General features: G+C 47.9%; 1 protein-coding gene across 1 annotated transcript; it reads right to left on the bottom strand.

The window, feature by feature from the left end:
- Positions 1–1,256: 1,256 nt before the first annotated feature.
- Positions 1,257–21,164, bottom strand: psd2 (pleckstrin and Sec7 domain containing 2). Its single transcript, XM_068740184.1, has 14 exons — positions 20,731–21,164; positions 19,344–20,093; positions 8,466–8,663; positions 8,225–8,305; positions 7,394–7,506; positions 6,337–6,395; positions 4,365–4,454; positions 4,232–4,275; positions 3,946–4,136; positions 3,765–3,835; positions 3,370–3,527; positions 1,965–2,109; positions 1,609–1,752; positions 1,257–1,487 (listed from the first exon to the last, which is right to left on the bottom strand). Exons 1-14 carry the CDS (start codon positions 21,162–21,164, stop codon positions 1,257–1,259), a joined length of 2,709 nt encoding a protein of 902 aa, XP_068596285.1.
- Between the last annotated feature and the right edge of the window lie 488 nt (positions 21,165–21,652).

The raw sequence follows: 21,652 nt of genomic DNA, 5'->3' as shown, positions 1-21,652 counted from the left end.
ACCGAGGGGCAATTAAATGCCTATACGAGGCCGGAGAAGCTGTGACGTGTCTACGTGGCGTGTTCGAAGGATATGGATTGGGCGGGGCTTTTGTTTGAGGAGGTGAGGGTACAGCTCGACTTCTTCCCGTCGCCTGCAGCTCGACCATATTGAAAAACGAGAATGCGCATAAATGAAGCGGCCGACCCGCTCCCGTCGTAAGTCTCCCACCGGCACTTTGTTAGGTCAGCATCAAATCGCACGTTACATTTCAGCTCCGTGAGCTCGGGGGGTCCCCTCTATGACGATGTGAAGCAGAACACGGTGATTTCATTACATCACATCCTGTCGTCTGAAGCAGTTCAGATTTAAGAAACGAACAGAAGTGAGTATTTGGGCCAGCAGAACATTCAGTCACAAATACCGACTACTTGTGATCTCTCCGTCAAGGAGACACTCGCCAAAATCTCGACACCAACCGTCAAGATGCCCTTGGGTAAGGCGCCCCCCCCGCCCCCCCCCCCGGTTCCTCTGCTGGGACAGCTTCGTGAACAGTCGAGGTGGCTTTTACGGGACAAAGAGAAGAACTCTGAGTGAAACCTTCCTGGGGGGTGCCGTAGAGGTAAATAAATAAATAAATAAATATGCTATACATGGCAGAGGCGTCTTCTATATGTTGTATCTGCACTCATACTGTAGGTCCGTACACACACACACACACACACACACACACACACACGCACACGCGCCTCTGAGTGGCTGGGTGTTTAACCGTGGATAAAAGGAAGGCCGATATGCTACATTAGTACCGTGTCCGTCTGAGACGGCCGAAGCATCAGGCGGGAAGGCAAACACTCGGTCTCTTCGCTATCTGGCATAACGTAACTGCTAATCTCTAATCTCTAATCTCTGCGCCGCTCCTAAATGAAGACGCGTTTCACCTGAAGACAACCGCGTCGCTCTGTTTGACATTCTGAAAATAATACTGACGATGTTGTTATAAATAGGGATCACAGTTTGGATCGTGGGGGGGGGGTCACTTCGGGTGTCAAGCGCCGGCCGGCTCCGCATCTTCTTCAGATATTGCTCAAGAACAGAAACGTATCACCGGGGCGATACATTCTGGGATGGGCAGTGATGGTCAGGAGGAACCGTGGACTTTAAAACACAAAGTACGGACCAGTAACAGTGGGACAGGTGTGGCTCCAGTTAGTTTGGCACAGAGGGGTGTTGATTAGTGGGCTGGGGGGTCTCTGGTCCTCCTTCCTCCCCCCCCCTCAGCTGCTCTGTCCCGGTTTAGGGTATGCAGCAGACCTCCCGTTCAGCCCGCTGTGAGCTGGACTGATGGACGGCGAGGACCGAGACTTGCGGAGGTGGCATTCGCGGCCAGCCAAGCCACCCTCCATGATCCGGCCACCCATCACGCTGGTCTCGATTTTCTCAAGGTCGTCCGTCTCGGCACGGATTTTGGCGTGCAAGAGGCCGATGTACGTCTCATAGCGAGTCTTCTGCTCGGAGAGGGGTAAAGGGGACATAAATATGAGGCGTGGGCGGTTTTAGCCGCCGTAAATAATAACACGAGCGAGCATGAGAAGGTCATTTAACTGAACAAAAAGCTAACGTCGGTACCTCATACGTGAGGTAGTGCTCTTTGAGCCGGAACTCCTCCCACTCACGGCTTTTTGGGTCAGCCGAGGGTGAGTTTTTCCGGTGCTCCTCCAGCTCCAGGCTCATCTGCTTCAGTTTGCTCTCATGACTCAGCAGCTGCTCCTCCTGAACCAACCACAGACCAGCGAAAGGACAGAAGACAGCCAATCAGATGCAAGCTGACGTAAATAGCTTACGCAAGTGTGGATATTTTCACAGCGGCTTTTTTTATTCTGTCCGATGCAAATGATCAAGTATAATTAGCCGTTTGCTGCAGTGCTGGCGACATCGTGTGTCTGGAGAAGCAGCACGGCGCGACTCATCCTCGCTACGTCTACCTGCTTGAGTCTGGTGGAGGAGGACGGCAGGATGGGCCGGCAGAACTTCTCCATGGAGCCGATGGCAGCCGGGAAGGCCGGAGCAGAGAAAAGCGCTGCCACCAGATTTATCCGAAAGATCCAAGACATCATCTCCTCCTCGCTACTGGAAGGAGAAAGGCAAGGAGGGAGACGAGTGAGGAGCTGATGAAACCACTTGGTTGATTTGCCTTTTCAACATTAGTTAACTGCAGTAGCACTACATGTAGCACTGCAGCCCCCGTTTTCTAAAACGCACAGCTTTCCAGTATTTGAATGTCTTTTATTGATCAAGTAATTGCATGATTTGTTACACAAACCACAATCCTCCAAAAGCGTTTCTGAAGTCCAGAGCAACAGTTCAAAAATAGCATTAATGAGGTCAGAGAGCGAAGCTACAGGCATAAATCACCAAAGCCTGCGTGTTTAGGTAGCAGAAGGTAACTTTCACGTTACCCAGTTCACTTTGCAGCAATGAGAGCTGAGAGCACGGCGTTCTGATTTGATGGATCGCTCTGATTCTAAAGGAAAATGGTTCACTGTCAATAAAAATCAACTTGAAGGCGGTACAGATCTTCTGTCATGTTAACTGTTCAGTCGTTTGTCACCTTTATCTCAGGGGTAGAAATAAAGTTTATTTTAATTTTAGAGCAACTAAAAGCTGGACTGGACTTTTCCAAGCCGCATACTCAACACTGGCCTTAAAATAGATATTTTACATTTATTTGAATGTAGATTGTATGAAATGGTTTTTAACTGTGATTTTAATTGGTGACCATTTATTGCAACGACAAACACTTACAACTCGAAATGCAGACACTGCGGTGTGATGTTAATAAATTGACAAACGTTAATCAGTATTAACAAGATTTTTGGGCAGAATGTCTACTTTTGTCAACAAAAGTGCTCTCCGGACTCTTGCTGGAGCCCTCGTTCAGCCCCTTTTTGACTATGCTAGCACCTCCTGGTATTCCAACATCGAAATGTCTCTGAAAACCAGGCTCCAAACTTCCCAAAACAAACTCATTCGGCTCCTCCTCAATCTGGGACCCATGACCCACCTTCTTCCTGGACATTATTTGCTAATAAATATATTCATCATCATCATCATGGAAAAGAAAAATTAATCCCTGTGGCACAACTAAATTCCACTCTTATAAATAAAATTACATTAGATTATATGGTGGTTTACTCACAGATTTTTTTTTCAAGCTACAATTTCTTTTTTCATCGTTTTAGCTAGAATTAACAGCAGAGGCAGGAGAGATATCCCATCATCTTGTTCAGGAGATTTACATGTTTTATGATGTTTGGCCAATTAGTTCTTGTAACTTTGAGTTGTTACTAATTGTATAGTAAAAAATGATTTGATACTTTGGGGACTTACGGGGCTTGCAACAGAAAGACTCTCCAGTCTGAAGTCTTGAGCTTCATTACGTTGGCTCTTTTGCTGTAGTCTGTGGCACGAATGGCTAAAGCGTGGTGGATCCGCACCGCGTTCTTCAGGTCCACCTCTGAAATATCGGCGTCCGGTTTGTACTCGTCCTGGGTGATTTGAAAAACAACAGGCAAAGTAGACCAAGAGAAATTTACTTTCGCAACTTGCGTGTGGCTAGTACAGCCTTTCCACCAGCAGAGGGAGACAAGCACAATGAGGCGGCCGTGTCTCGGTCCCTTTGAAACAAACTCGCACAGCAGCCAGCCCATCATCATCCACCACCACGCAGCAGCAGCAGCATATATGTTTCTATGGTAACAAAGCAGTCAACAAGATGAGGGTACCTTCTGAAGATACAAGATCATCCCTTTCAGAACTGCGTAGAACTTCTTCCAGCCTCGACGACCCCTCGGAGCTGGAAGAGAAAAGAGTGATTAAAAAAAAATGTCACATATGTTCAGTAACTTTATAAATATTTAGTAACATAACGTGTGTGTGTGTGTGTGTGTGTGTGCAGTCGCTCACTGCGTTTGCCGTCCATGTCTGCATGGCTCTTGCGGTTCAGCACTCCATGTTTGTAGGTGACGGCATTTAAGAGGATGGGAATGGCAATGAAAGGGTTGCAGCCATCCGTTATCCTGGCCCCTCGCTTACCGCCGCCCTCACACTGCTCCTCGACCAACTCCGACAGACTCTTCCTCAGCTCCTCCTCCTCACTGCGCACACAAGCACCTTGTCAAATAGCCCTGAATGAATTTACTTGCATATCCCAAAACGTCCTTCTGTTGAAAAACATAAAACGCAGACTCACACTGCCCACTCCAGCTTCTCATTCCTGATGGAGTTGTACAAGACCTGCGCGGACAAACGAAGCAATAACAAATTTATTTTACTTCACTGCAGTACAGCAGTGTGCAAATATAATTCACGGCGTAATTCTGTACCTTTAATGAGTCCTTAGGGAAATCTTTGCCATTGTTGAGACCATCTAGATTACTGATAAACTGTTGACAAGACATCTTCTTGCCAATGTTCTGGTGTGAGAGAACAAGGAGACATAAAAATAACAATTACCGGTACATGTTTAAGAATTAAAAAATTTAAGTTGTGCTTGGAGCCAAACTGGTCTTTTTTTTTTTTTTTTTAGCTCTCGCAGCTGGTACTTTAAACCAGGGGTCCCCAACCACCGGGCCGCGGCCCGGTACCGGTCCGTGAGGCATTTGTTATCGGGCCGCAAAGAAAGAACAACTAATATATACAATTTCCGTTGTATCGATTATTAGCGTCTAAAAGGTGTTTTATTTTGAAAAACGGCCGGATTTTCTCCAACGTAACAATCGCGTCTTGATACGTTGCGGAAAAAAACAGCCGTGAACTCGCAAAAATTAATAAAAAGAAACAAAAGTCTTTGGAGAGCTTCTTTGCTAAGGAGAAAAGTCCAACTGAGGAGGAAGAAGAGGAGGAAGAAGAGGAGGTGAGGACCTCCAAGAAGAGAAACCAGGACTAAGACTTAAAACACGGTTTATCAACAGCTGATTAGCTTCGTTAACGAGCAATGAAGGGTTAAAACTGGAACCCGGATTAAAAGACAAGAATGTGGAATTTATGAAACAAAAAACCACGAAGGACCACAATTTATGGTGAGTAGATATTGTGTGTGCAAGTGCATAATATAAAAGTTTATTGGTAAGATTATATTCCTCTTTTTAAATTTAATTATCCCACGCCCCCGGTCCGTGAAAAGATTTCACGGCATGAAACCGGTCCGTGGCAGAAAAAAGGTTGGGGACCGCTGCCTTAAACTCAATCTGGGTGCAGTTCTACAACCATCCACTTGGTAGCGGTATGATTCTGATAGTTCTAGTGACGTTTGGTGAGACTCCACCCCCCCCCCCCATTACAACTCATGGAAAATCATCTTACAATTCCTCTCTTTATGCCTGAACATCTAATTATGACGCTTCAACGTGTGATGTAAATATGGTGAGTTTTACTGCTCCTCTCTGCTTATACGGGATCCTAATCAGATACATGGAACAAGAATGGACCCACTGCAGCACCAAAAACAATCATGCTTTTGTTTTTGTTCACATTTTCCTCTGAAAGGGACACACAGCCGTTACGATGTGCCAGCTCCCTTTTCTGGGGAAATGTAATCCACATTCCACAGCCTCCGTTCCACCGGGTGAAATACTGCTCACTAATTTACTTTAAATAAAGGTAATGGGACAGTGCATTTATTCCGAGGTTCATTCTAAAAATCTATAGTCTTCATGAAATTGTTCCTGCTCTTCATTATGTTTACATTTTTATGGCAACATTGCATGAAAAAAGGAGATAGGTGTGCATTTCTGGCAGGAAATGACAACACCGCTTCTATTATAAGTAGAATAAATAGAAAAAACAGAAAGCTAAATGGGTTTTTAACCAATAAACAAAGTATGAATATTTGACTCTCTGCAAATCCCTTATTGTGTGATTACTGTTCTACCCAATGCAGCTCTATGATGTTTAGTCTGACGTAGTAGGAGGCGTCAAAGACGATGATGTTAGGACTGTGATTATACTCACCACCTGCACAGAGCAAAGAGACGCCGGGGAGCCAGATTTGGTTAGCAGAAGGATTGCAAATGTAGGAAAATGAAATTGAAAAGAGAAAAAAAAAAAGGATATTAGTTTGAGTATGGACATTCATTAATAGTATTATTAGCAGCGAAGCACGGGACCTATGATACTAAAGTAGGCCAGACTGGCTCCGGTGTAAAACGGAACCGACGTGACTAATCGAGGAGGAGGGAGGGGGAGGGGGGGGGACAGAAAGTAGGCTGCAGAGGAGGGAGGGAAAGAGAGGAAGACGTCAGCAGAGACAAGCAACTGTCTGCTTGCTTTGCGTGGCAGGAGGACATCACTACGTACATGTCCGTGCAGATCGGTGTTCAGCAGCATGAGGGCACAGGTTAGTGTGTGGACTCCGTCTGCAGGACGACAACACACACACACACACACAGGGAGAGAGAGAGAGAAAGGCGACAACACACATTCAATTAAAGCACCTGTTAAGATAATGTCAGCTAGACTGTGCTGAACATGATCTGATCTGATCACAGTCTGAACGTATCTGTGAGGAGGACAGAGCTAATGCTATGTGATGTACAGTAGTCCCTCATTTTCCGCGGGGGTTACGTTCTAAAAACAACCCGCAATAAGTGAAATCCGCAATGTAGTAATCTTTATTTTTTTACAATTATTATACATGTACATAAATGTTTTAAGGCTGTAAAACCCCTCACCACACACTTTATACACGTTTAACAGTCAGGCATTAATCTAAATAGATTGTTTCAGTATTATAGAATGAAACCAAAGATCAAAACCTTTTCAGAACGAAACATTTGTTTGAGAAATAAAAATATATAGTGCGTACAGTAAACGTTTTCCTGTTAATAATGTTAAGGCGTGCAGGTCGAGGAAAGAGCCGCTTGGAGTGCAGAAGAACAAATATTCTACTCGTGCTGTCTTTAGCCTCTCATGCTGCTTTATTGGATAGCTTAGCACAGCGGAACGGCAGCGGCTACATGTATCAACAGGAAGAAACAAAACCCAAAAGGGACGTGACGTTTATGCTCCTACAAAATAAAAGCCTCTTTTTACACAGAGAATAAGAGCGCTATAAAACAAACGCTTAACAAATAAACATGATAGCTTTTAGAAATAATGAATTTAATTTTAATGATCAACCTACGAGGTTGAACACATGAGAAATGATTAATAGCGACTCACGCGTATTTCACAGTTCCTCCGACCGCGCCAAGTGCAAAAAGAAATCAGAAATTGCAAAGCAGCGAAGTCGCAGAAAATGAACCGCATTATATCGAGGGACTACTGTAATCTAATATGTATCCTATAATAGTGCCTCGTTGATCCGGGGTCATCTGTAACAGCGTATGTCACCACCGCAGGTCACGGCGCTCACCTTCAAAGGTGGGCGTCTGTGGGTTGCACTGACAGAAGCGTCTGGAGAAATGGACGAGGACCCGCTCCCTCTCCTGCGTCTCCCCCATCAGCGGGAAGGCCTTTAAGAAGTTCCTTCACGCACAAATGCGACCAGGAGGTCAGCAGGAGGTCAAATGTTTCCAGTGACGCATCACTGGGATGTTTTATTACCCTCGCCGAAGCGGAGGCGAGGGTATTGCAATTGGGTGCGTTTGTTTGTTTGCTTGTTTGTCTGTCCGAGCGCATAACTCAAAAACTAGTAACCCAATCAACTTGAAAGTTTTACGCAAGCAAGGTTCTGTCCGTGGCTCGGTCCTCCCCGAGAATAGCGTTGATCCGGATCTGGATCCAGATTTTAGATCTTTTTTTTTTACATCTGGAACCGTGCCTGTGCTGTAAACTGCCACTTTAAGAGGGAGGGACACGAATGGCCGAATGGCATGATGGGAAAAAGAGTCCAGAAGGAGTCTTGTAGTACGTTCCGGAGCAGCAAGCTAGAGCAGGTTTGGCCCCTCTGATCCGGAAGCCCTGTTTACTGTCTCACAAGATCCAATAGTCTATTGGAGGCGAGGGTCTGCAATCTCTGATTGTCTTTCTAGTTTATTTTATTGAAAACACTTCTGACCATAAATAGAATTTATGCTGTTGTGTGTTTTCCACTACGGCTAACAAACGGTGGGACCGAAACCTTTTATCTGCAGTTTAACCGATAACCAGCGCAGATATTAGTTTGCAGTAAAACACGTGACATTAAAGCACACAAGCACGCGTGTGTGTGTATCGACGTGCACGTCGCATGACTGGGCGTTACCTCAGGGCTCGATCCAGCGGCAGGCCAGAGAAATCAAAGAAGCTCAGGTACTCCGACGCCACCAACTGGCTGAAGTCGTTGCTGCAGAGACAGATGATCGGCGCATGAAGACTGTTAACGTTTTTCAATTCAAACTTTATTCATCAACCAGGGCGATCCGCATGCTGTCAGTGATTTGGCGGTTCAACAGACACTGTGCGTGTGTGTGTTTGTGTGTGTGCGTGTGTGTGTGTGTTCTCACTTCTTGCCCAGGTGTCTGGCCACATCACAGCGCTTGAAGCCCTCGAGGTGAAAGAGGCGCTTGGCCAGCCTCTGGGCGGCCTCGCTGTCGGCTCGGCAGCCGTTGGCCAGGGTATCGGTGCTGCCGCGCTCCAAACGCTCCAAGCTGCCCGAATCGCCGTCCTCAGAGTCGGACAGCGCATCTGTGAGGTTGGCGTCACTGGAGAACACGCACAAACGCACACAAGCAGGCGCAGAGGTTAGTGCGTGGCGCACGCGTATCCGCCGTAATTATGACTGAGGGAACGGAAATACTGGGAGTGAAACTCAATTATGAAGACATATGTTCACGTCCCAACGTTGAATGAGCTTTAAATGACTTCACATGATTCTGGCCCAGTTTCCCCGTCGCTTAATGGAAAACTTTAACGCAGGGAATCTGATTCTAATTCCGGAGCGGCTTTCACCTGCTCCCATCACTTCCAAAGAGCTCTTCTGATCGCAGGCAGACTCTTAACCTCGAACATTTAAAGTGCCGCAGCATAAAAACTAAACATAAATTCTACTCAAACGTAGCCTCCGAGTCAAAAGGTCCATACGATTATGTCACCGGACAAATCGGCAAACCTCCAACTGATCACCGCCAAGCCGTCAATATCGGCCATCGGCGAAAAGATCGGGCTTGTTATTGGCGCAGAGATTCAGGCTTAAATGTCTGGAAACATTTAACAGAAATGTTTAAGGTGCATCGCAGCCGAAGATGTGAGGGAAACACGCAGGAAGAACATGCAAAGTCTGGCGGCCCGTTTGATGGCGGCCCGTTTGATGGGGGCCCATTTGATGCCGTAATCCCTCCGAAAGCACCGAAAACCCGTTTCAATCTACGGGATAATTACGTGTTGCCCTCCGCGGATCAAGGGGACGTCCACTAGCTGCCACAAATGAGCACAAAAACGACAAATAAAACCAAAGCAACAAGAGACAATCAGAGATTGCAGGCTTCCGGATCAGAGGGGCCAAACCTGCTCTAGCTTGCTGCTCCGGAACGGGAAAAGATACAACTACAACTGTAACATGTATGAAACTAGAATGAACTATGAGTGTGCACACCAAATCTGAAGTCTCTAGCTCCAGAATTAAGGTCAGGATGGACTCCTGAAAAATGCAGATTTAGAACGAAAATTAGCTCTCAGATCCGGATTGTGATCCGGATCAACGCCATTCTCAGGGAGGATCGAGCCTCGGACAGAACCTTGCTTGTGTAAAAATTTCAAGTCGATTGGGTTACTAGTTTTTGAGTTATGCGCTCGGACAGACAAACAAACAAACAGACCCAATTGCAGTACCCTCGCCTCCCCTTCGGCGAGGCTAATTACAATATAACTGCGTTGTAATTGGTGTCTGTGCAATGGACGCCAGCGTATTCAGCAAACGGGAAAAGCACGCCGACGAGACCCGACGTTAGGACACGTCAACGTGTCCTGCGTCCTGAGCGTTGAGGGACACAGTCTGATGAACTGAGCGGTCAGGACAAGGCCTCACTCCGCAAAGCAACGGCAAAGTGCCGGTAAGAGAACGGAGAGAATGGCTGCAGAGGTTTAATTATTTACGACTTCCCGCGGGGGGGGGATAGTTTGGTAAAGAGCTGCGTCCCGCTGTAAGGACGTCCCGGCAGCGATGGACACGCGCTGCACTCCAGCAGCAGGGAGGAACGAACCATTGCTCCCTTTCAGTGTGTTTAACGTACAGAGTCCATCCCGCCCCCAAGCTCACATTCAAGCGGACGAGCGTGCGCGCGAATCACGCTGGGAGGGAGATCAATTGCACTTTGCTTGCGTTTTGATCAACAGAACAGCGTCCGTTGCGTTTCGCACGCGTCCCCCTCCGCCGGTCTGATTGGCCGTTCCGTTCGCTGCAATGTCGGCATTCTCGCCGGATGATTCAGACGCTTTCTGCATAATCGGATCGGCCCGATTGCATTAAGCTCACTAAACTCAATACATTATGCACAGTGTGTTGCAAAAGGATTTGCTGGTTGCCATGGATACGGAGGAAGCTGAGTGTCCCAGGAGGAGGAGGAGGAGGAGGAGGAGGAGGAGGAACAGAATTGCCTACCGCAGTTTTGTACCGTGAAGCACAAACGGGGAAACAAACAAACAAAGGAACTGACAAATAAACAAAAAAAAGGACAAACAACCAGTTTCCACAGCCAGGAGTCAGCCCCCCCCCCCCCCCCCCCACTCACCCCCCCTCACATGCTGAATGCTTGCCCCAGGCAAGGTTACCCTGTCCTGTCTCGGCTGGTTCATTAGTCTCATTGAGCGTCTCTTCTTCTGGCCCCTGACCCTGGGAGGCCCCACCAGGAGCCATCGCTCCGAGGGAAACCTGGTGGTGGGTCGGATGAAGCGCAGTGACCTTATCGCTGCCCGGGGGGGGGGGGGGGGGGGGACGTTTCGTGTGCAGGGTGCCGGAGCGACGTCCTCAGGGACAGGGTGGAGGACTTGTTTATCAGGAAGAGATAAATCTACCGCTCGTTTTAGTGGAGACGTCCGACCGGCCCCCAGTATCCTACATGAGCTGCATGTCCTACCAAAGCTTGGGACAAGACGGAGTCCCCTGGACTGTCCTCTGGGACTCAGAGAATGCACAGAAATATTGCACAAACACACGGATGCACAGAGACGCACCCACGGAGTCACTCAAAATGAAATGAGGCCGCGGTAAACGATCAAGTCGCTACCTCGCCCGCCGCTCGCCGCGAAATCGCTTTCAAATTTCTGACCTCATTTATTCAGTCGTCCCGGCAAGACCTTATAAATCATTCAAACCGTTTATCAGTCAAGGGAATGAAATAGTGGGCTCTCTCCAGAGACTGCTGGGGCACACACACACACACACACACACACACACACAATATGAAGATACCTTTGTGTCAGGACACTCGGTGTAACTGAGGGATGACTGTTTCACCAGGCTGCACGTTTTTACTGACTGACTCACCTGTTAATCTCTGGCTGTGCAGCAGCCACACCCACAGGGAGTGTCTGCATGCTGTGTGTGTGTAGGTGTGTGTGTGTGCGTGTGTGTGTGTGTGTGTGTGTGTGTGTGTGTGTGTGTGTGTGTGTGTGTGCGTGTGTGTGCGTGTGTGTTGTGTTTAGTGGCATCACTTGTGGCATTTCTTCACCGTAAGAATCTATATTGGGATTACCCAGATTATGCAATTCGGTTAGTTCACAGATTGACACATTTTACGTTTAATGGTTTTTGGTGTTATTATTATTATATTATATTATATTATATATTATATTATATTAGCAGTCATGTCACCTTATCAGCCAAGAACGGTTAACGGTGGATAAATCAATCCTGACACGAGGCATTTAGAATATTACGGATCCTTTAAGTAGCCTGTGCTCAATATAAATGACAAAACAATAATTTATGAATGACTTTATCAGCAGCAATTCGGATAATCGACTAATAAATGAGCAACTACGTGGACTCACAGGCACTTTGACAAACTGAGGGACAGAAGAAGAGTTTAAATCACTGCTATTTTAATTCTCCCATCACAGGCCAGTCAGTGCGCGCGCATGTGTGCGCGTGTAATACAAACACACACACAGTTTGCGACGGTACTTGTTCGTGAGAGTAAACTCCTCCCATTTTGCCGCGCAGCGTAATGATCAGTAATCAATACAAGCTTACAGGAGCTGCAGCAGGAAGTCGAAGTGAACGTCATATTCCTCTTTCCACATCGTCTCGGGGATCGATTGGAATTCAGCGGTGAAGGCGCGCCACGGGTCCCCGCCGGATCAGCGCCCAGCGTGGGGTCCAGCCTCCATCGGGCCCGGGTTGTTGGTTCAAGTCTACGCCAGATCAGCGGGAATCGATCCGTCCATGGTTCGGGGCTTTCTGCAGCGTCGCTTCTCCCCCGGTGTCCGCGGGCAGGGTTCCGGTCCTTTCCTGCAGCCTTTCCTGGCTGCGAGAGGCTCCACGGTGGAGAGGATGTTGTGGGCGGAGCCAGCGATGGAGAGGATGTTGTGGGCGGAGCCAGCGGTGGTTCCGTTCCTGATGGCTTCACAATGGCTCCGTGTCCCGGCCAACCGCGCTTCCTCTTGCATTCACACAAGCCCCCCCCCCGGACCCGGACTCGTCCTCCAGCAGAACCAGAACTCGAACCTCAGATGCGTCCTGAACTCTACTTTGTGGGCTCTTAAATGATAAAAGGACAACTGGAAGCAGACTTCCTCTGGGTGAAGATCAACCATATTATTCGTTTGCTGTTGAACCACGTCAAAGAGCGTTTCCTATGTCGCCTTCGTGTTTGTTTTTCTGCTGCAGTCTCTGATTCAACAATATGCGTCTCTACTGACTGGAGGCCATTGAGCGTCTGCACCATGATGCGACCACGATGCCGCATGTTCAGACACCGAGCTTCCTCGTTCTGGAATATTCCTGAGTTCACCTTCTGCACAACCCACCACAGGTTTTAAACGGGATTCCAATCAGACATCTGAGAATAGAACGATCCGGGACTTCTGAAGCCAAGCCTTGTTGGACTTTGAGATCTACGTTGGGATCAGGGTCCTTTTGGAAGTTTCAGCTTCCTCGCAGATAATTAGACATTTTATTCTAGGATTTCCAGATACTTCGTGGAATCCATCTGAACCTCTTCACACCGCAGGTTTCAAGGAACCAAAGTCGCCCCCAGAGCATCACCGGTCGACCGCCATGCCTCAGGGTTGGATGTTCTTTACGGCACCAGCTTCATTCTTCTTCCTCTAGACATGCTGCTGATCCATCGACCTGAACGAATAAAAGTCGAACGTCTGCAGGGGGGGGGAGGGAAACTTTTTGACTCGCGGGCCACAATGGGTTCTAAACTTTGACAGAGGGGCGGGGCCAGGAACGGATGGATGGAGTGTTTGCATGAACTAATATAAATGGCATGTAAAAGTCATTACATGAAAGGGTTTGGCCTTTTCTAGGAAGCATTACAGGGAAATAAATGGAATTTATTGATTACATATCGTTGTGTGTTTGCAGTGTAAAAAGTGTAAAACATATAACGACAATAACAAGCTCATCTTAAAAGGCAAAATGAATGAGGTTTAATTATAATACAATTTAATGATATAATTTGGACAAGTTCGGCGGGCCGGATTAAAAAGCCCAAGGGGCCACATATGGCCCGCGGGCCGTAGTTTGCCCATGCCTGCCCATTTAGCTCTAAATGGTCTCTGAGATTCAGGAAGTACCTTTAAATATATCTCTGTTGGAGTATAAATAATGTGTAACAATACAAGAGAAGGCCTGTACAGACATTAAAAAAACACACACACGCGTGCAGACTTTTATAGGACGCACTGACCGATCCGTGCACGTTAACCCTGCGCTCTCAATTCATCCTTCCTCTTTCTAATCGTTTGGAAAGAAGAACAATAGAATGAGATGAGGGCAAAGAAGCAGCTGTGGGGTCAAAAGTAAAACAAACAAATGGGGCCAGAGCTAAAAACCTGAAGAGATTCACCACAACCTGCTTCTGTGTATTATTAGGGACAGACAGCCACAACAACACCGCAGAAACTCAGAGGGATCAGGGAGCCGTGTTTGGACCACGCAGACTCTGCCGAGTGCTGATCACACGCAGGTTGACTCACGGATAATCCTCGTCACTGACACGCCGTATTTCAGACAGCAGAATTCACAAAGATGTGAAGTTCTCACAGCGGCCAGCAGAAATAAAAGCCAAGGGCCGGATTCGGCGTTTCAGTAAGTCCTCGAAACAAATAAAACCCAGAACGGAACAAAGCAACAGAAGATAATTCATTGCAGCATCAACGTCTGTGATAAATGGAGAGGTCACTCGAGGTTTTCTCCTGTGAGGTTCTGCTCATCATGAGTGATGATGAGTAATTAATGAAATTCAGTGGGCCGACCCAAAAGACCATTTCTGTTTCTATTCAATCCCTGTCCAGGTGTCGGCTCCTATGAAAGCATGCGATCAGAAGTCTGATCCTCAGCCCCAAAATGGCACAAATACATTACATCAGCATAAACTGTCCCAAAATAAATGATCCGGTTATAATGCTCAAAGTATGAATTAAGTTACGCTTAATTATAAAGCAACGACTACAGAGATGTCGAGGCCTGTGGGAGGAAGGCGCCCATTCAGTCTCATGTACAGAATGGCTGTGGGATGTACACGAAACACGCAGTGGAGCCGGCCTATAAATAGGAATGGATAAATCTGTCGTTGCTGAAATGATTCAGTTACTTTGTGCGTCTGGGTTAGGCTGAGAGGGGGAATATTTACATGATTTACTGCTTGTGTTGCAAAAGCGTCTTTGTGCGGGACTGTTTTTGTCCATATCCCCCGCCTGAAGAGAGCCGGGAGAGGATAATCTGCTAAAGCTTTTATTCCAAAGTGACATCCAGAAAGGCGTTTGTGTGCGTTTGTTTCTGTGTGTAAGTGACAAACAGATGGGAGGAAATATTTGCGGTGCGAAAGCTAGATATAAAAGCCCCCTCACGCATTAGACGCACGAGGGTTATGCACATTTCTGTTTGCAAGTGCCCGTCTTTTACGTTGCGAGTGTTTCTGCACACGACGGTCTCCATGAAGAAGATTATTCCACACGGCAGAGCTGCTCCTCTGACATGGAAACCACCGTGCCAGGCTTTTATCTGCTCTGCTTGAGCGCAGACCAGGCAGGCTCATGGGCTCGAGGCAGGAACACACGCTTTACAGCGTGTCTCCCCATTGGGACGCACACACAGACACATGCATTCATGCCATGCAAATGATGCGGCCAGAGAAACTGCGTGTGAGGTAAAGGACACGTACAAGTAAACAGCTCCTAATATCGACTTCCTGTTCTATGACTCGGCAGTATTAGTGCTCTGCTGTGTGTAACAGGCTCATATTCTTGTCCGTGTGTCTCAATTGTCTGAAGCATGTCTTTGTGGGATCGTGTTTTGTGCGGCGACGCTACACCACAGGTTGCAGGCGATATTGAACTGGGCGCCCCCCCCCCCAAACGTCAATCAAGCAAGCTGAGTTGCACGCGGTTTGACAGACAGGCAAACAGAGAGAGTGTTTCCATGGAGGTTTCCACGGCCGTGAAGGCTTACAGCGTCGGTGACGGCTCCCACAGGGCCCAGAGTGACCGAGCCGTTAAAGCCACAGACTGGCTGTCTAATCTGAAATACAACCTGACTGACTGGCAGGTTTACGTGTAGGAAACGGGTTTACTCACAAAGGGACTGCTCCACGTCCATCGCCGACTGCTTCAAAGAAATGGTTCCCTTTTTATTGGCTTGGGTTGGATTGCTCGTCTACGATATCTGTAAAGGTTTGCAGGGTTTCCTGTATCCCTGGGGACTGCTGCCTCCTTTCATCTGCTCATCTGCTGATGTCAGAGTAATCAGGAGAAGCAGTGTAAGGATCCACAGGGAGAGATGGGGAAATTAGGTTTCCTGTCCCTGTCGGGGGGGGTCATCGAGGCTCTGTCTGGTATGGAGTGCTGAAGCCTGAATGTTAGTCGGATTCTTTATCAAAAACATCAATGCCAAGTCAGTGAGATATCTAAATGTATTTAAATATTTTTGATTCCATTCAGTTTTATTTCTGTAGCGCCAGATCATAACAGAAAGGATTAGCAGGGAAAGACCTGCAGAGAAAGACAGAACCCAACTTAACCCACAAGAGCAAGCACTTTGGCGACGGAGGCAAGGAAAAACGTCCTTTTATTAGGCAGAAACCTTGGACAGAACCTAAAGGTCATAGTGGGCGGTCATCTGTCTGGACCAGACAGCTAGAAGTCAATAAGAACTACCTAGTGACAACTTTAAAATGCATACAGCTCATGATAAAATAAAGATTTAAAAGATCAAATAAATGAAGCAGTAGCATTGCTGATGGGCGTGTAATCCAACTGCTTTATGGTGTTTTCCTTTCCACGACTCTTGCGTATCTCTGGACCCGGTACAGTACGGGCCTGTCACAGTTTGAGAGATACTGGTGAAGTTGCTGGAGGGTTGGGCATGGCTTTTCTTCTGGTGAGTCACTGAAGCCCAGATTGCGATATCTTAACAACTATCAGATGGAATGGAATGTGATCCAGAGTCCCAGACCTTCATGAGGGCCAGAGGATGCTTCCTAGTGTTCCTAGTCTGTAGCCAAACTCCTAGACCTCTTGCGTCTTCACAAAGTTCACATCTGTGCTTTTTCCTTTACATCTCTTCAACCGTTACATCCCCGTGAAACGGAAATAACATTTACCGCTGTGCCGACATAACTTTGGTGATGAATGTTCCTTTAGCGCCATTTTAATGTGTCTGATTACTTTGTTTTATGACTAAATATTGGCTAGCATGTCTGTAGTTTTGGTCTGCAACATGTGAATGGAAATTTGATAACAGAAACGATGTAAACAGAGGACTCCAAGTATATTTAAAGATCACAGTCAACCAAAGTCAGCGTGGGATATCTGGGAAAATTGGAACCACAATTTGAAAGGAACAGTCCAAACATTCTTTCGGATGACAGAAAATCTGGTTGCCAGGTAAACGCATGCACCGAGTCATAAAAGAGCTAAATGACAGAGTCCAGTTGATTGGTTTAACATGATTTACCCATTGCTTCGCAGCTGGCCTGTCCTGCAGTGAAAAAGACAAGTTGTCCAAATATGAAACTGTGCCAGTTCTGTGGCGACCCACTGGGAAGAATGGAGGCAGCGAGAGGAGAGGAACGAAAGATAAGAAACAGCAGTATTAGAGCACTGCAGGGGAAGTGGAGGAGGAGGTGACGCAAATAAGGAGGGTAGATATTACAGTAATTCTTTGTGTGTGTGTTTTTATTGCGTGCTATGCATTCTGTAGTTCGTTTTGCGAGTGCTTTTGACTTTCTCCCTTTAACATCCTGAAACACATCTGAAGCCGAACGAGCATTGAGGAGCTCCAGTTCGTAATGTCCTGGATTTAGGGAACTATCACTTTAAGACCAACGAGCAGATGAATCCGCTCTGGATTTAAGTGCTCAAATGTTTGGCACGCTGGCTACCCCAGAGCAGTAATCGCTCACTCACACACAAATTCACTCTAAGACCCTGTCGGGCAGAGGAAAGCTGAAGATGATGATGTCATGACAAACAATAGCTCACTCCGCTTGGCGCTGGTGGTCAGGAAGCAAGACCGTGTTTAAGAGACACCATCTGTAGATGGGGGGGGGGGGGGGGTGTCTTAGATTCTCCATTCATCGTACGACATACTGAGCTGTGGAAGCACCAGGAGAGTCTGAGCTGGTGTCAGAGGCCTGTTGGGTTTTTCCTGCAAGTCAAAGTGTGCAGACTAGAGCTTGTGAACAAGTCCCAGAGACCGTATGCAGGCCAGTCAGACACATCTAAAGCGCCGGCTCAGGTTACAAGGATTTCCCCACATGGTTCCCGTTACCTCAGAAGCTCCCCGCTGCCTTTGTGAGACCTCTTTAGTGCTATTAAGGTAATTAAATATAGCCGTATTCCCAGGAATCTTTGGGAGTCGATGCCAAACGATGGTCAGAGTAGATGATTTAGGGAGTGGAGTGGCGGATCGTCCTGCTATTCGTTTCACTGAAGGCACGCACACCTCGACTCTGCATAGATGTTTAAGTCTTCACGTCCTGTGTGGGAATACCAGACCCACAAGTTCTGTTTCCAAAAGGCCTTTTAACACGCATGAACCTTTCGTCGTTCAGCAGCACCGAGTATGTGCTTTAAGCTAAGCAGTAGAAGCGCTCCATGCGAACACACACACACACACACACACTCCCAACCAACCCCACCGGCCCCCCCCACAGCTGGCGTCGCCACGCTCACGCCGCCTGCTGGCTCGGAAAAGGTCACATCATGCTGACTCATACGCTGTCAGGGCGCTGTACACACTACATACATGATCCACGGGCGAGCGTTCAATGGTCCAAATACCAAATATAGTCTCAGCTGTGTTAAATGACAAACCGTTAAATAACCCATGTGTCTCTCTCTCTCTCACTCTACATGCGCTGCTTCTGCTCTACATTCATTAATTTATAGAAAAGTATTTAAAGACAGGGCAGCAAGAAGGTCACAGGTTCAAATCCGACTTGCAGCCTGTCTGTGAGGAGTTTGCATGTTCTCCCAGTGTCTGCGTGGGTTCTCTCCGGGTTCTCCGGCTTCCTCCCGCCCCCAAAAGCATGCAAATTAGGTGAATCGGTTACGTCCATAGGTGTGTGTGTGTGTGTGTGTGTGTGTGGCCCTGTGATGAACCGGCGGCTTGGCCGGGGTGTAACCCCGCCTCTCGCCCGTTGAATGCTGGGACAGGCTCCAGAGGGGCCCGGTAACGGACAAAACGGTTCAGGAATATGAATGAATACATATTTAAAAACACAGACAGCAACATGGAATAAACTCCACTGGTTGAGCAGCCTCGTGACTAAACCGAGCTGCAGTTTACCTTCATGTTTACAAATGCTGACCTGGAGACATTATCCTTCAGAACTGATTCCTTCACAGGACATATAAAGACATATAAAGACACACAAAGATGCATAAAGACATATAAAGACGCATAAAGACATATAAAGACGCATAAAGACATATAAAGACATATAAAGACATATAAAGACACATAAAGACGCATAAAGACATATAAAGACGCATAAAGACATATAAAGACATATAAAGACATATAAAGACACATAAAGACGCATAAAGACATATAAAGACATATAAAGATGCATAAAGACATATAAAGACGCATAAAGACACATAAAGACATATAAAGACATATAAAGACATATAAAGACACATAAAGACACATAAAGACATATAAAGACATATAAAGACAGCGGTATAAGTAACTCAAACTGCCCCCCTACCTGACCGAGCTGACCATGTCTCCAACACATTCCGTGTGGTATCCATTAGGGATGGCCCAGCGTCCCGGCTGGCTCAGCACGAACTCTGACCTGCTGCCTGGTATGGTGGTCCTCAGGGGGCTTCCTCCGAGTGCAGCCACAGCTCCAGCTTCACAGACAGAGCTGTCCTCGGACAGGAGCTCGCTACCCGGGGCGTCTGCTCCACCAGCCTCAGCCCCCTCTTGCTCCAGAACAGTTGCCAGCTCCAGCTCCAGGGGCTCGGGCCCCTGTAACAGCGCCCTCTGTTGGATGAGCGGCGTGAGCGGCGCGTCGAAGCTGACGCAGCTGTCCGTCTCGTCTGTGAGTGACAGCACGTCCAGCGAGTCCAGGCTGCTGTAGCAGGTCCCGCCCCTCAACAAGGCCGACTCCACGATGCGCTCGAATGTGGAGCTGAAGCCGTCTTTGTTGTCCACCTTGCCTTTCTCCCTCTCCTCCTCCTCCTCCTCCTCCTCCTGAGCATCAACCCGTTCAACAATCTCCTCAAACACCGAGCTGAAACTGTCATGGCCTTCTGCCTCTTTGGGGGCCTCTTCCTCCTCTTCCTCCTCTTCCTCCACCTCTGCGTCGGCCTGTTCAACAGTCGTCTCAAAGTTAGAGCTGAAAGCGTCCAAGTGTCCTTGAAACGCCCCCTCGTCTCCTCCTCCTCCTGCTCCGTCGTCTTCCTCGCCCACTTCGTCATCGTCTTCATTCCCACCTATCCCATTTGCCAGTCTGTTTCAACATGAAGAAAGAGAAGACGCGAAAGACATAAAATTATCTTTAGCACATGACTCAAGCTGGTTTCCTTGCTTGAGCTTTGGCACATACGCGATGAAGATCATTCATATTCATCGCTGAAATCATCCTCCGCTCAGCAGAAGTATGCACAAAGGGAAAATATTTCAGCGTGAATAGCCAGAGTGACAACTGAAGCGAGCTGAAAGGTGGGGACGCCCCGTCCTCGCGGCGGGACGCTCGATTCCCTTTGGTTGTGGAACCTCCTCTTTGATCGTTTATCTGTAGCGAATACGATCCGATCGTGTTTTACTGCAGGACACAAACGGCCCAGAGAATGTGTGTGATTGGAGCTAGAAAGTATATATATATATTTATTTATTTTTCATTGGTTTGTTAATGCAGCCTCACATGACACATGACACGGACCGCCTGTTTCATCCGAGCCTATTATAGTCCGAACAGTTAAATAAGCTCAGAGACGTGCCGAAGAATTGGCCGAAATGAAATGAAGCTGACGTGTGTGTGTGTGTGTGTGTGTGTGTTGTATTGTACTGTAAACACATGAAGCCTGATGTGTTGAGTAGATTTAAAAGACGTATATATTTTGGGGGAGGTGATTTAGTGATCTGACCTCCCAGCTTCTTGAGGGTCCTCTTCAGACAGCAGCATCCCTCCATTATCCTCCCCCTCCCCCTCTTTTGCCTCCTCCGCCTCACTCCCCATTGAAAGAGCCTCCATATCTTCACATCCTCCTCCCTCCATACCTTCCCTCTCTCTCTCTGCCCCTCCATCTTCCTGCCGACCCTCCATCTTCTCCTCTTTCAACTCACCCTCTCCCTCATTCTTCACTCCTTCCCCACGTGCCTCCCCCTCTCTGATCTCTCCTTGTTGCTTCCCCTCCTCTATCGCATCCTTCACCCCCAGCGTGTCCTGCTCTGCCTGCTCGTGGGTCTCTGCGGGGGGGTCGCCGGTGGCGGTGGCGGCGGCGGCGGCGGCAGCTGTGCTGGGCTCCGCTGGATTCTCTGGTGGAGTGGGAGAGGGCAGAGCCTGCCCCTCCTGGGTCATGGCGCTCCACTCAGGTGGTGGTGGTGGGGGGGGGGGGGGCACCAGAGCTTCAGATCAGCGAGCAGGAAGGGGGCCCCTGCAGAGAAAAAGAAACAGAGGGACGAAGGCGAGGGGGGACAATGTTATAAAAGGATGTCAGATAGCGGTCCAGTCGTTTCATTAGCGCTTGTCTGAACTGGAAGCCGCGGGCTAACAGCTTGTCTCTGTGTCGCAGCGAGGCGCTGCTAGGTGTCCGTTGTGAGAGCTAAATTCATGCACTTTCAGTCCTCTGCACAAGACGATGCTGAGACACTGAAGAAGGGAGGAGGAGGATGGATAAAGTGGAAATCAGGGGAATGCAGGCAGACAAGTGGGCTCGGAGAGAGATGTGCTTAATACGACGCGACGGTTCCCTGTCAGAATGATCCCGCTAGCTTATTCCCTCCGAACTCGCAGCCGCCGTCCCTGCAGCGACTGTGATTTATACGGATGCGTGAAAGTAGCGTTTA

Source organism: Brachionichthys hirsutus, chromosome 6, assembly GCF_040956055.1.
Source record: "Brachionichthys hirsutus isolate HB-005 chromosome 6, CSIRO-AGI_Bhir_v1, whole genome shotgun sequence".
Lineage (NCBI taxonomy): Eukaryota > Metazoa > Chordata > Actinopteri > Lophiiformes > Brachionichthyidae > Brachionichthys > Brachionichthys hirsutus.
Note: the sequence above shows the minus strand (reverse complement) of the source record. Positions and strands in the feature narration are given on the sequence as shown.

Excerpts from the sequence above, each read along its gene's own strand:
- psd2 (XM_068740184.1), bottom strand. The coding sequence starts at position 21,164 with ATGACCCAGGAGGGGCAGGCTCTGCCCTCTCCCACTCCACCAGAGAAT. Across the intron at positions 6,396-7,393 it reads ACAGACGCCCACCTTTGAAG|ACGGAGTCCACACACTAACC; the intron begins GTGAGCGCCGTG and ends GTCGTCCTGCAG. Across the intron at positions 4,276-4,364 it reads TCCCTAAGGACTCATTAAAG|GTCTTGTACAACTCCATCAG; the intron begins GTACAGAATTAC and ends TTGTCCGCGCAG.